This window comes from Ogataea haglerorum (assembly GCF_019207285.1).
Source record: "Ogataea haglerorum isolate 81-453-3 chromosome Unknown 81-453-3_NODE_9_length_481884_cov_97.824832, whole genome shotgun sequence".
Lineage (NCBI taxonomy): Eukaryota > Fungi > Ascomycota > Pichiomycetes > Pichiales > Pichiaceae > Ogataea > Ogataea haglerorum.
Genome location: NW_025065159.1, coordinates 100835 through 113806, shown reverse-complemented (window position 1 = coordinate 113806; position 12972 = coordinate 100835). Strand labels below are relative to the sequence as shown.

Sequence of the window (12972 nt, the reverse complement as noted above, 5' to 3'; positions counted from 1 at the left end):
ACAAAAATAGCTAGATCCGAATCTGGGCACGTTCAATTATTATGCAACGGAACGGCGATCGGTTGAAACAGGCCTCCTTGGCCGACCCTCTGCTTGAGGACGAACACACCGTGCTGCCGTACGCGGCGAGACGGTCGCCCAAGAGCAGCAAGGCCCGCGTGGCCCTCATCTGTCTGCTTTGTTATTCTTTCTTTGTTTCGCTCCTCAACTTGGGACGGGGCCTAAAGGGCGAGGGCGACGCCGTTGAGACTTTTGCAAACGGCAAGAAGAACATCATCATGATGGTCACCGACGGCACAGGCCCGGCTTCTATCAATATGGCCCGCTACTTCAGACAGTATAGAGACAACCTAGACATTGACGACGTGTTGACTCTGGACCGGTACCTGATTGGCTCCAGTCGCACAAGGAGCGCGTCTTCGCTGATCACCGACTCTGCGGCCGGCGCGACGGCGTTTTCGTGTGCTCTCAAGAGCTACAACGGTGCTATCGGAGTCGATGGCAACAAGCAGCCGTGCGGCACAATTTTAGAGGCCCTGAAGCTGAAGGGCTACAAAACAGGTCTTGTGGTGACGACAGGCATCACGGACGCCACTCCGGCCTCTTTCAACGCCCATGCTGACTACCGGTTCATGCAGACGCTGATTGCGAACCAGCAGTTGGGATTGGACACCACGCTTGGTCCCGTCACAGATCTCATGATTGGCGGAGGCAGCTGTTTCTATTTGCCAAAGTCGCATCCACAGGGCTGCCGCGATGACGAGACAGACTTGCTGGAGAAGGCCAGAGAGATGAACTTCACGGTGGCCACGAACAAGCAAGAGTTCGACCAGTTGCAGCTAGGCAACAACGCCTCCCTGCCTCTTCTGGCGCTGGTTGCGTACTACAATATACCCTACGATCTTGACAGAGAGGACACAGAGTACCCAAGTCTGGAGGAGGAGGTCAAGACTGCATTGAAGCTGCTGACTGATGCCACCAGAGACTCGGACCAGGGCTTCTTCTTGCTGATTGAGGGCTCCAGAATCGACCACGCTGGCCACTCGAACGACCCGGCAGCGCAGGTCCGCGAGGTACTGGCGTACGACAAGGCGTTCAGGGCCGTCATCGACTACATCGACTCGGCAGAAACAGAGACCTTCATGGTTTCCACGTCGGACCACGAGACCGGCGGACTTGCGGTGGGACGGCAGGTTGGTCCCGGATATCCAGAGTACTTATGGAAGCCAGAGGTGCTACTGAATGCCACCAAGTCGGGCGAATATCTTCGCAAGAAGTTCCAGAGCTTTAGAGAGCTCAACTCGGAAAAACACAAGCTTGAACAGTTCATCAGGACAGAGATCCTGGAGAACGACCTTGGAATCTCAGACTATACAGACAAGGAGGTGTCGAAGCTGCTGGAGCACGAGGAGCAAATACACGATCTGCTCGTGGAGATGGTGTCTGTGAGAGCGGAAGTGGGCTGGTCTACCCATGGCCACACTGCCGTGGACGTGAATATCTACGCGCACAGCAACACAGAGCGCGGCCGGGCCCTGTTGCGCGAACATCTTGCTGGAAACGTCGAGAACACCGATATTGGCAAGTTCTGGGAGCAGGTGACTGACTCTGACCTGGCGCACGTTACGCGTATGCTGCGGGGAACAAAGCACGTGCCGACGGCTGCGGACGAGCACGAGAGGATGCACGCTTACGAGAAGGAGCACGGGTTCATTGACCACCGTGCAGAGGCACCAGAACAGCCATTATAGGTATAATGCCATATATTTATTCTGTTACCCCGTGTAGGGATGTCTTTCAAGACGGTGGCGGAGATGGGGCAAGAAGAAAAAAAATACACCAATTAGTTGACCTTCGCCCTAAAGAACCAGGCACAGCTCTAGTTATTGCCTTTTGAAACAGCACTCAGCCCTCTGTTGCTTGTATACATTGTATACAACGCATTTGTCCAGATCCTGGTATACTTTTGATGCCGCTGTTCAGAAAACAGGGAGTGCCCTCTGAGTCGCCCAAGGCTCAGCCCAGCGTGATAATCTCCCAGGACGACTCAGATTTCTCTCTGTACCAAACGATGTCGGATTCGTCAGTGGCGGACTTGCCGCATGGTGTTCCGGGCCGGAGTCGCAGTTCTACGGTGACCAGGTTCAAGAATCTATTCAATCCTCACGAACATCAGGCTGCAAAGATGGACCGGGCTGCTGGTTCGGGAAGCCACACAAGGAAGGCTGCGTCCCCGCCGAAGTATGCTGGATCCTCCAATAGCTCACCCAAGCTGGAGTCTGCCGCGGAGCACAAGGCCGTCAACAATGCTGAGCTGGTGGACTCGCTCACGAAGCTCAAGATGATGTCTCCGGTGGCAGAAAACGACCTGGACAGCGTGATAGAAAACTCCGACAAGCCAGTAAGGCTACCGTCTTTGATTCCACACAGCGGCTCCAACGCGTCGTCCTCGTCCTCGGTCACGTCTCAGGCACCTGCTCGTGGCCGCTCGGGCAAGTTCATGTCGAAGTTCCTCGGGAACAACTTATCGGAGGAATCGTTGTCGCCGCCGCTTTCTCGGTCGAACTCCAACAATTCACGGCAGCGGTCGAGCTCAGTGTCTGTGGCGAACTCCGAAAGCAGCCAGCATTCCTACATTCCACTCAAACACACGTCATCTGCCTCTTACTCCCAGATTCATATGAATTCTCAGAGAGAACACCTAATGAAGCTCAAGAATGGGCGTCTTAAGGTAGCCCCGGATGGATCCGTGCACGAACACGACTACCTCAAGTACCGGACACCAATCTCGAAGAACACCAAGTCGTGGTGGGGATGGACTAAGAAGAGAGAAGTCGAAGACGACGAGTTCCTAAGCATCGAAAACAGTGTCAGTCTGCTGCCGGACTCGTACTCACTACAGCTGATGGAGCTCAAGAGCGATCCAAAGAACTATCGCTGGAACTACGACGATTCAGATTCAGACTCGGGCTCGGACTCGGACGACGATTCGGAGGAAGAGGAAGACGACGACTTCGACGACGAGGCAGACGACCAGCTCATAGAGCCGATCATCGGCAAAGACCAACTTACGCTTATGAACATGATGATGGACAAGATAGAAAAGCCAGAAAAATTCAAAGAAAAGCTGCAAAGCTCCGGAAGCAAGAAAATGACATTAAGCTCCAAGTACGGCCACATTGGGGGCGTGGTAGGCCGGGGCTCGTTCGGTACTGTTTGTATCTCTGCCTTGCAGAATGCGAACAATAAAAAACGGAAGTCTCTGTTTGCCATCAAGCAGCTCAAACAGCGGCCGGGAGAGAGCCTGCACCATTTTGGAAACCGTGTGACGTCCGAGTTCATGATTTCCTCATCCCTGACACACCAAGCTGTGATCAACGTGTACGATTTGATGGTTGATCCTGTGACAATGACCTACTCACAGGTGATGGAGTTCATGCCCTGCGGCGATCTCTTCACTCTGATAGCCATGACAAACGGTCTGGAGGTGGTGGAGTGCGACTGTTTCTTCAAGCAGATCCTCAATGCCATCACTTACCTGCATTCGGTGGGTATTTCGCACAACGATCTGAAGGTAGAGAATTTGCTGTTGACACGCAAGGGACAGCTCAAGATCATCGATTTCGGAACGTCTGCTGTGTTCAAGACGGCCTGGGAGGACAAGGTACAGTTTTGCAAGGGAGCGTGCGGTTCCGAGCGGTACGTCTCGCCAGAACAGTTCGTGCCCGACAAAAGCTACGATCCGCGACTCGCAGACATCTGGTCGCTCGGCATTATCTATCTGGTGATGCTGTACGGCACGTACGTCTGGGAGATTGCGAAACGGACCGACGAGAGCTACGAGCATTTCCTCGAGACCAGGGCAATCTACGACTACACGACGAAGTCGAAGTCTGCAAGCAAACAGTTCCGGCTCATAAGAAAAGGAACTTTCAACCAGATAGAGTCGATCTCGAAGGGCCCTTGTGCCAGCTCGCGACGGTACGTGCTATACAACATTCTGAACCCAGATCCAAAGTACAGAATGCGCTCGTACCAGATCTGGCAGAGCGAATGGGTCAAAAGTATCCATGTTTGCGAGGCGGGCAGGGGCTTCCTGTCGCAAGAGGACTATATCGACATGGCGTACAAAACACTGAACGAAGAGCAAACTATACGAAGGGGCTCCGAAACGTAAGGTTGTGTACATTAATAGAAACAGTTAGTTCTCTTACTCTGTGATACAGACACACTTTTCATTACCTACCTAAGCCAGGAAGTACTCTGGGAATTGTCTCATGTTCTCCTCCAAGGAGCCCTTGGTGGACAGGAACTTGACGTAAGCACCGTCATCCTTGACCTCGTTGTTTTGTCTCTTAGCAGCGTACTCCTCTCTGTTCAATGGAGTGAAACCCCACTTCTTGGAGATGATGATCTTTTGCTGACCTGGGAACTTGTATCTGGCTCTTCTCAAACCTTCAACAACAACGTCCTTGTTGGAGTCCTTGGTTCTGACAGAAAGCAAAACTTGTCCGATATCAACACGGGCAGCCAGTCCGTGTGGCTTACCCCAGGCACCTCTCATACCTTGTTGCAGTCTATCGGCACCGGCACACGACAACATCTTGTTGATTCTCAAAACGTGGTGAGGGTGGACTCTCACTCTCATGTGGAAAGAGTCTCTTCCAGACATCTTGGTGATGTATTTGTTGGCGCAGATTCTGGCAGCTTCCAAAGCCTCGGACGAGAGCTGTTCCAACTCATTCGAGACAAGGTGGACACACAGTGGGAAGTCGTCAACGCTAGCCTTCTTTCTACCAAGGTCGAAGATTCTGATCTTAGGGTCTGGGACACCTCTGTTGTATCTCGACTTTGGGAAAGGCTTGTTCTTACAGTATCTGTAACATCTAGCTGGTCTTCTAGCCATTCTGAAAGGTTAGCGGTTAAATCTCGAAGGCAATATACTCACTTTATAGATATTGGAGATTAGTAATTATTTCACGGTGTTAAAATTTTTATGTGGTTTAGCCCTGAGGCGGGTCACATGACGCAGGGCTCAGGAAAAAAAGGATCTGCGCCACCGGCCTTGCTCACGCGCCACAGATCAAATTTTATGCGAAAATATAGTATAATTTTTCATATCTATAATGGGGCGGTATTCGGTCAAGAGATACAAGACCAAGCGGAGAACGAGGGACCTGGACCTCATACACAGCGATCTGTCCACCGCAGAGTCGATTCAGAGTCTCAAGCACCAGCCTCAGGACGAGACAAAGCCTGGCCTGGGCCAGTATTACTGCATCCACTGTGCAAAGTACTTCCTCGATAACAAAGCCCTAGGCGCGCACTTGAAGGGCAAAGTTCACAAAAGAAGGGTTAAGGACCTGAGTAAACTCCCGTACACTCAGCTGGAGGCGGAGGCTGCCGCAGGAACCAATTTGAACAAGTATATCGAAAAAGTGAACGAGTACCAGCAGAAAGAACCTGCCCGTGTGGAGCTGGAAAAACACCTACTGAGCACGCAGCTGGAGGAAAATGATCAGAAGGACAGCATGGCGCAACAGGAGCTTGCTGGAGAAATGGCTGTGGAATAAGTCACCGGAGATCCTTGATTTGGAAGGGCAAGTCTTTCAGTACCACATGGCCCGTTTTCGTTGATGTTCGGTCGCATTCGACATATAGATTATCGCTCTCGTGCGGATGGAACCCCGTCTGGTTGCAGTTGGTGATTACAGGGATTCCTGGAGGGTCTGTCAGACGGAAGATCCCCACTTGGCGCTCGAATCTGGGAGAACAGACAACTGCTATAGCCTCATTAAGCATGATTTGGTAAGAGTTTTGCGTGTGCAAATCGACCGACGACAAGAAGCACGACTGCGTGGGGTGTGTATGGATCCATCCAAGCACGAACAGGTCGAGATTGTCAATGAAGTCAAACAGTTTCTCCTCGTTTTTTGTATTACATGTATTGGGAGTCGAGTGCTGCTCGGGAATGACCAGATAGTTGATGAAAAAAGCATTTCTATTAAGTTTTCCGCACAATATTCCACAGGTTTCGAGTTTCTTGGACGTGTTCCTTTTAGCGATGACGAGGAACTCGTCCACTACTTTTGGGGGCAGAAACACGGTTCTCAACGGAGAGCCTCCCTCGGTGAAATTGACGGTTTTGTGGAGAACCGCGGGAGTCGGCTCACTCTGGGCGCTTGGCTCTGGTTTCGGACTCTCTATCGCAAATTCGTCTGGATACGAAATCTCTAGTTTGGCCTGGGAGCTATTAGCGCTGCTGGAGGAAAGCGAACGTAGTTTTGTAGCCAGACTAGCGTCGAGCTCAGGATGCGGTTCGGGAGTCACCGGAGCGGTGACAGACACTGGCTTGGGCTTGGCGGCAGCAGCACGGCGCCGGAGTACTCGTTGTTGTTCTTCCTGCTGCCTGGCGTACCTTTCGTCCAGGATTTTTCGTATGCGTTCTGCCTCGCTCATGATCTCGGGCATTTTCTTGCACAGGCTCTGGTACATCTGGTAATTGGCGGCACCGTCCTTCTGTTGTTTCCAGCCGCGCAATTCGGGATGCTTGTAGAGCCTGTTTGCAAGCAGATCAACGAATCGCAGGTAGAGGACGTAGGTTTCGGACACGTTCCCGTCTGTGGCGTAATAACGCGCATGTCTGAGCATCGTGGAGGCGGATCGGAGCCAGACCTTTAGCGGGATGGCGTTGGAGTACTCATAGCTCGTGGCGACCGAATTGAGGAGTTTGGGGTTCTGCAAAAGCGCAGAATCGCCAGCGCTGGAGGAAACCATGAGATTAAATATAAACCCCGAATTACTTGATATCTATTTAAATGTAGTAGCTAAAATCACAGGATGCCCGATCTGGGATTGACAGACACTTTTCGGTTATTCAGACCAGCCCAGAGAAGCCAGCTCCTTGCGGACCTGGGGCTCGGTCTGAATCTTGAGCACCTGCGTGTCTTCCAGAAACTCCCCGTTCTCCTTCTTGACCTTGAGCTGTTCGATGGCACGCAGTTTTTTCAGCAGGTTTCTAATTTTCTTTTCCTCGTACGAGATGACTCCGCCAATGACCCCGGCCTCGCCCTCCTGTTTCTGCGGCTGAGGCTTCTCCTCGCCTTTGATCTTCTTCTGCTGTTGCTGTTTCTGCGCCTTGGCAGGCTCGACTGCTCCTGGAATCGCCTTTTTCGCAGGAACTGCGCCCGGCACCTGTTTCTTGCGTTGCAACGCTTCTCTCTGCGCCAGCGACCTCACCGGCTCCGACGGCTGGTTTCTGGCGTGGGGCGGCCTGTATGCGCCCGCAGGCTTGTCGGCCGCAGACGAGATCTTGGCCCTTTTGGCCAGATACTCGACCGCAGAAACGTCTGGCGTGCAGCACTCGTCCAGGCCCTTGATCGGCGGGAAGTCGCTCAGCGGCTGGAACCTCCAGTCGACACTGTACAGCTCCGGGAACTCCTTGACATAGCACAGCGAGCCGTTGGCGTACCAGATCTTGACGCAGTTGTCGACACGCAGCCGCGGAGACGTGGTGGCCGTCAGAATGTAGCGGCCGTCTGGCGACCACTTGCAAACTGAGGTGTTGGAGGCCTTGAAAGAGGCCACCTTGGCAAACTTGTTCTGTCTATCGAGAATATCCACGTTGCCCTGCAAGTTGCCAAATCCTGCCACCAGGATGAATTTGGCGTGCGGAGAGAACAAGATCGTGTTGGACGAGTTCTGCGGCAGAGAGTGGATGGCATTTCCTCTGGCGTCGAAAAACGTTGTCTGCGACGGCATGTAGCCGTAGATCACTGCAAACTCACGGCTCGTGGGCGACCACGTGATGTCGTGGATCGGTCCCTCCTTGTCGAGAGCAATCCTCTGGTCGAAAGCTCCCGAGATGCCCAATAAATACAGCGTCGTCTGGCCATAGTACGACTTGTTGGACGAGTCCACGTCGGTGCTGACTAGGGCAAGAATGGACGTGCCGAGGTCGTTCCAGGTGAACTGGCACGACTCGCCATTGAAAAACTGTTTCTGGGAAGTTGGAGTCTTGACGTTCGGCAGAGAGTACACCTGGATGTAGGATTGTTTGCCCTTTGATCCCGGCACAAACAGCGCCAGCGACGGGTTCTTGCCCGGCGACATCTTGAACGACTGGATCTGGCCCAGCTCCTTGACGTTGATCGAGTAGATGGCCTTCTGGCCCGGCTCATGAGACTTGAAAAAGTCGATCTGGTGCATGTTGATCATCCGGCAGAAAATGGACTCGTCGCTGGTGAACTGCGCCTTCCAGCCCGATTGGCTCTTGTTCAGATACGACTGGATGGACACTCCAGCGCTGCTGGCAAGGTCCAGCTTCCAAATCGTCACGTTGTTGGCCCAGTTCCCGGACTCATCGTCCAACTTTGTCGGTTTAGACCAGGTGGTCAGAAACGTGCCTTTCGGCGAGAACTGGAAATCGAACACGTCTCCGACGGGAATCGTGAACAGAAAGCGTCCCGATTCCGCCTCGCAGATGGTCACACAGCTCGGCTGTGTGTATGCAAAAAGCGTTCCGTCGGGCGAGTAGGCAGAGCATCTGGTCTCCAATGTGGGTGGTTCGAAGTTCTCCAGCGGCTTGAAAACCGGTTGCGCTTGTATCAATTGCACTGTTCGCGGTTGCCGGCCTGGAGTTAGTGCGAGACGGTGGTTTTACTTACAGTATATTTGTGGTACTTTCGACATGGAATGAAAAGTTTGAAAAAAATGGGAGAGAATAAAAAAATTAATTTTTAGCACGAGAGAATCTATTTTGCTTGACCATACCTAGGTATCCAGGCTGGTACCGAAGCCCAGCGTAGCTAACTAAGTTTACTGGCAATTCTATGGACAGGATTCTCGCTTTTACTCGTAGATCCACCCGTACATGGTTGGCTTGTAGTCAACAAGCTCCTCCTTCTTGAACCAGAGATTGATCTCCTTCTCGGCGTTCTCGACAGAGTCAGAGCCGTGGATGATGTTTCTGCCCATGTCCAAGGCAAAGTCACCTCTGATGGTACCTGGAGCAGACTGCAGTGGGTTGGTAGCACCGAGGAGGGCTCTTCCCTGCTTCACGACGTCCTTGCCCTCCCAAACGGTGGCCAGGATTGGTCCGGACATCATGTAGGACAGCAGAGATGGGAAGAATGGCTTGGATTGCAAGTCGGCGTAGTGTTCTCTCAGCAGAGACTCGTTGGCCAGCGTCAGCTTGATACCAACAAGCTTGAAACCCTTGTTTTGGAATCTTCTCAGGATCTCTGGGAAGATGCCTCTCTGGACACCATCTGGCTTGACTGCAATGAAAGTTCTTTCGGTGGACATGATGTGGTCGGGAAGTAGAATGAAAATTGTATTTTTGTGGACGTGGGAAATAATTTTCGACATGTGTCCGGGTAACTCCCCACCAAGCTTTCTCGGCTATGCGCGAGCTTTTATTTGTTTACATGAGTGCCACGCCGTATCGTCATGCCCAAAAGCGGTCCCCCACCACGCCGCTGACGCCCATGGTGGGAAACAACGTCCGCCGCAAGGTCGACGATGGGACTGCCGGCTTGAAGAGCGTCCATGCGGTGCCTGAGGACCTGCTCGAAGCCAACGAGGATGCGTCGCTGGCCGAGAGAGCGTCGCAGACAGATGCGGAAAACGTGCCGCCCGACCCGTCTGCCCAGCAGCAAACTTCTAGGCCTCCCACACAGCAGCCATCGTCGCAGAACACGCTGCCGTCGAGGCCTGCGTCCTCCGACGACTCCTCGTTTGCCCTTCTGGAAGTCTATCGCCGTGCATGGCTCAACGAACGCAAATATATCCGCCAGAAAGAGCTTGTCGAGTTTCTGGAACGCGAACGCGCCTGTTCATAACTATGTACACACACACTAATTTACCTCATGTCTTATCACCATTATTTTTTTAATTTATTTATTGATCCTTTTTATGGAGTTCCAACTAAAGATAGTGGCCGACCTCGAGACCGCCGCAGACTACGTGCGTGGCGTGCTATGGTCAATCCTGTTTCACCGGCTGTTTGGGTGTGTCAATGCCGCGCAAAGCAGTTTCTACGGCGTGGCGTACCCCTTGGCCAATGATCCCGTGCTTGAGGAGCTGGTCGATGCCAAGGCACAGGCACTCGCGGACGCTTTTTCGCAAGAGGCGTCCCGTTCGACGGCCGACCCCAACGATAACATGGTGTTGAAAGGCGTCATGGTGGTCAAGTTCTACGACCGCGAGGTGGAGCAGCCAAACAGCATTGTGCCGAACTCGCGGCCGCAGTCGCAGTCGTCGTCGGTGTCTGCGTCTGCAAACGTGACCAAGAACGCCAATTGCTGGGAGAAATGGGTCCTCAAAATCAACATTCTCAATAATAAAAATCCGATGCTTGACGTCAACGGGGCCAGCAAACTCGATCTGCACAAACAGGATTTCGAAAATAACCTGTTTGCCATTTTGGAGTACGTCGACACGAACAAATCGCATATACCGCCGATCGCCAGCGTCGACATCGCTCCATTTCCGTTCAAGGTACTGTTTGCTCTAAATACACACGAAGCGCATACTTTGAACCGGGCATTCCGCAACTTCGAGGTTTCTGACACCGAGTCCGACGAATTTATTGACTACAGCATGGAGTCGTTGCCAGACACCTTTGAACGGAACAAAAATGCATACACGGGACAGGAGATGCTGAAGACCGGCTACAAATTCATCAAAAAGCTACTGGAGTGAAAGAAAAAAAAATTAACACGCGATTTGTTATGACCGGCGAATTGCCGATTTTGCCCAATCCTCACCAGCAGCAGCGGCTGTTGAGCGATATTTCACGCAACCGGGCGACGGCCAAAATAGTCCAGGGCGACGAGGCAAAGGAAAAGCGGCCCAAGGCGTGCACACTGTGCCGCAGGAGCAAGGTCAAGTGCGAAAAGGATAGTAACGACGAAAGCTGTAAGCGGTGCCGTGCACAGAACCTGCAATGTGTTTACGAGTACAAAATCGCAAGTTATAAGGTGGTTGGTGATGCGAGCACAAAGGAGGTGTCGAAGATCGTCAAATCTCCTCCGAAACCCGCCAGTAAGCTGGCTTCCGCACAACCTTCGCCCATGCCCAACGCAAGCTCAAGCCGGACCGCCTCGCTGTCGCATATTTTGAACCCGCCTCAGCCAAAACCAGGTGCCGGCTGGCACTCGTCGGTGGAGGACCGATTGCAGGATTTTGGCAGCAAGCTGGGTAACATCCTGACTATCCTGCAGACTCCAGAGTCTCCATCGCGGCCCATGCTTGTAAAGGCTTCCTCGGAGGGCGCTCCGCGGAACGGTGCCGAACCTCAGTCTTTGTCCGATATCCTGTTGCTCAGCGAGGCCGAGGAGTTATTCCGGTTCTTCGACTCAAATATCTCTCCACAGCTGTTCGGATTCAACATCTCGCAATACTCTGTCAACGAGCTGTGGACTCACTCTCCTCTCTTGCTTGCCAGCGTGTGCGCAATCGCATCTATCCACCACCCGCTTCTCAGCCATTTGTTCCGCCAACTCGAACAACTAATCCACAAAATGAGCCAGCATCTGCTGGTGCGAGTGCCCACCACGGAGCTCGATACGTTCAACACTGTGCTTGCGCTATGCTTTTGTGCTTTTTGGTTCCAGGAGAACCAGATGTTCACAGGCATGGCTCTCCAGCTGGCCAGCAACCTCAAGCTGAACAAACTATCCAAGAATTCTCAAGTTTCCGACAAAAACAAGCTCAAGCTGTGGTATCTCCTGTACATTCTCGATGGCCAGCAATCGCTGGTATTTAATAGACAGCCTCTGATGAACTCGCAAGACAAAACACTAAAGGAAAGCCGAAGCCTGCTTCTCGAGGACGACACCGACGGAGCTGCTCCTGACGAAAACTATTCCAACCTGCGACTGGTATCCCAGGTGGAATACAACCAGGCGATTAGCAAAGTGTTCGAGGGCGATGCGTGGGATCTGATGGCGCCCGCATCTTTTGGACTACCGTTCAAGACGAACCTCGAGCTCGACAAGTGGATGGTCCAGTGGACTGTCATGCTGTCGCCTTTCAACAACGCCCCGATCTGGTCGAGCAAAAGCACACTTATATACTACAACTTTGCCAAAATGCACATCAACTCGGCAGCAGTGAGGTCTTTGCACATGGAGGGAGACGAGCTTCCGCGCTGGGAGGAGGTTGAGTCCGACCAGATTGCGAATTTGGAGGAGGGCCAGAACATCTTGCAGCGAGAAGTTAGCGACGATGACGACGACGACCATTATGAGCTGGAAATGTCTCCCCAGCAGTCCCGCATGGTGTCGACGGAGATGGCTCTGTCGTCTGCAGAGACGGTGCTGAACCTCGTGCTTGCCGATACCGATATTTTGTCGGCCCTGAAGTATGCTCCTGTGCATATTCATGTGATGCTCTACTATGCTGCGATGCTAGTTCTCAACCCGCCAGAGTATCTGTCGAGCAAGGAGAAGAGCTTTGAGGACACTCTCAATGCCGTCGCCATCGTCAAGAAGCTGCGGTCGGTGATTTTGGGCAACTTGCCGATCGACAAGAGTTTTTCAAGCAAGCTGATAGAAGCACTATCTCGACTGCTTCAGGAGAGAGTGAAGAAGCTGAAGGAAGATATCAGCGACGAGCAGAAGGTCGAGCTGGACAGGGTGCTTATGAACAACGACACCACCTCATTCACGAAAAAGAGAACGCGGCAAATCAGCGCATGGCCCGGATACGACCATGGCCATCCCAGCAAAAAGAGGGCGGTTGAAAACTCTGATCCCTAAATTTTTTTGGCGCGATATTCTTTAGACATGAATAACTCCAGCTTGCAGAAAGCGGTCAGCGATCTGCCGCGGCCAGACATTGACTGGTACGACGTGACCAATGTTGTGAAAAGGGTGAGTAGGGAGCACCGGCGACTAATCCCAGGCCCCCCAGTATATCAACAAGCTAGGGTCGAGCGAAAAGATCTCTGATCCAGAGTTTGACCGG

General features: G+C 52.6%; 9 protein-coding genes across 9 annotated transcripts; 6 read left to right on the top strand and 3 right to left on the bottom strand.

Moving 5' to 3' along the window:
• Positions 1 to 41: 41 nt before the first annotated feature.
• On the top strand, positions 42 to 1751 carry KL911_003377 (uncharacterized protein; the record flags this gene model as incomplete). The annotated part of the gene is made up of 1 exon (XM_043198550.1): positions 42 to 1751. One exon carries the CDS (start codon positions 42 to 44, stop codon positions 1749 to 1751), a length of 1710 nt encoding a protein of 569 aa, XP_043053708.1.
• Positions 1752 to 1969: 218 nt separating this feature from the next.
• On the top strand, positions 1970 to 4177 carry KL911_003376 (uncharacterized protein; the record flags this gene model as incomplete). Its single annotated transcript, XM_043198549.1, has 1 exon — positions 1970 to 4177. The coding sequence occupies one exon, from the start codon at positions 1970 to 1972 to the stop codon at positions 4175 to 4177; it is 2208 nt and encodes a 735-aa protein (XP_043053707.1).
• A 69-nt stretch (positions 4178 to 4246) lies between these two features.
• KL911_003375 (uncharacterized protein) lies at positions 4247 to 4906 on the bottom strand (the record flags this gene model as incomplete). The annotated part of the gene is made up of 1 exon (XM_043198548.1): positions 4247 to 4906. One exon carries the CDS (start codon positions 4904 to 4906, stop codon positions 4247 to 4249), a length of 660 nt encoding a protein of 219 aa, XP_043053706.1.
• Positions 4907 to 5126: 220 nt separating this feature from the next.
• Positions 5127 to 5573, top strand: KL911_003374 (uncharacterized protein; the record flags this gene model as incomplete). Its single annotated transcript, XM_043198547.1, has 1 exon — positions 5127 to 5573. One exon carries the CDS (start codon positions 5127 to 5129, stop codon positions 5571 to 5573), a length of 447 nt encoding a protein of 148 aa, XP_043053705.1.
• A 1-nt stretch (position 5574) lies between these two features.
• KL911_003373 (uncharacterized protein) lies at positions 5575 to 6777 on the bottom strand (the record flags this gene model as incomplete). Its single annotated transcript, XM_043198546.1, has 1 exon — positions 5575 to 6777. One exon carries the CDS (start codon positions 6775 to 6777, stop codon positions 5575 to 5577), a length of 1203 nt encoding a protein of 400 aa, XP_043053704.1.
• Positions 6778 to 6873: 96 nt separating this feature from the next.
• KL911_003372 (uncharacterized protein) lies at positions 6874 to 9306 on the bottom strand (the record flags this gene model as incomplete). Its single annotated transcript, XM_043198545.1, has 2 exons — positions 6874 to 8583; positions 8893 to 9306. The coding sequence occupies 2 exons, from the start codon at positions 9304 to 9306 to the stop codon at positions 6874 to 6876; spliced, it is 2124 nt and encodes a 707-aa protein (XP_043053703.1).
• A 122-nt stretch (positions 9307 to 9428) lies between these two features.
• Positions 9429 to 9842, top strand: KL911_003371 (uncharacterized protein; the record flags this gene model as incomplete). The annotated part of the gene is made up of 1 exon (XM_043198544.1): positions 9429 to 9842. One exon carries the CDS (start codon positions 9429 to 9431, stop codon positions 9840 to 9842), a length of 414 nt encoding a protein of 137 aa, XP_043053702.1.
• Positions 9843 to 9915: 73 nt separating this feature from the next.
• Positions 9916 to 10704, top strand: KL911_003370 (uncharacterized protein; the record flags this gene model as incomplete). Its single annotated transcript, XM_043198543.1, has 1 exon — positions 9916 to 10704. One exon carries the CDS (start codon positions 9916 to 9918, stop codon positions 10702 to 10704), a length of 789 nt encoding a protein of 262 aa, XP_043053701.1.
• Positions 10705 to 10733: 29 nt separating this feature from the next.
• KL911_003369 (uncharacterized protein) lies at positions 10734 to 12764 on the top strand (the record flags this gene model as incomplete). The annotated part of the gene is made up of 1 exon (XM_043198541.1): positions 10734 to 12764. The coding sequence occupies one exon, from the start codon at positions 10734 to 10736 to the stop codon at positions 12762 to 12764; it is 2031 nt and encodes a 676-aa protein (XP_043053700.1).
• Between the last annotated feature and the right edge of the window lie 208 nt (positions 12765 to 12972).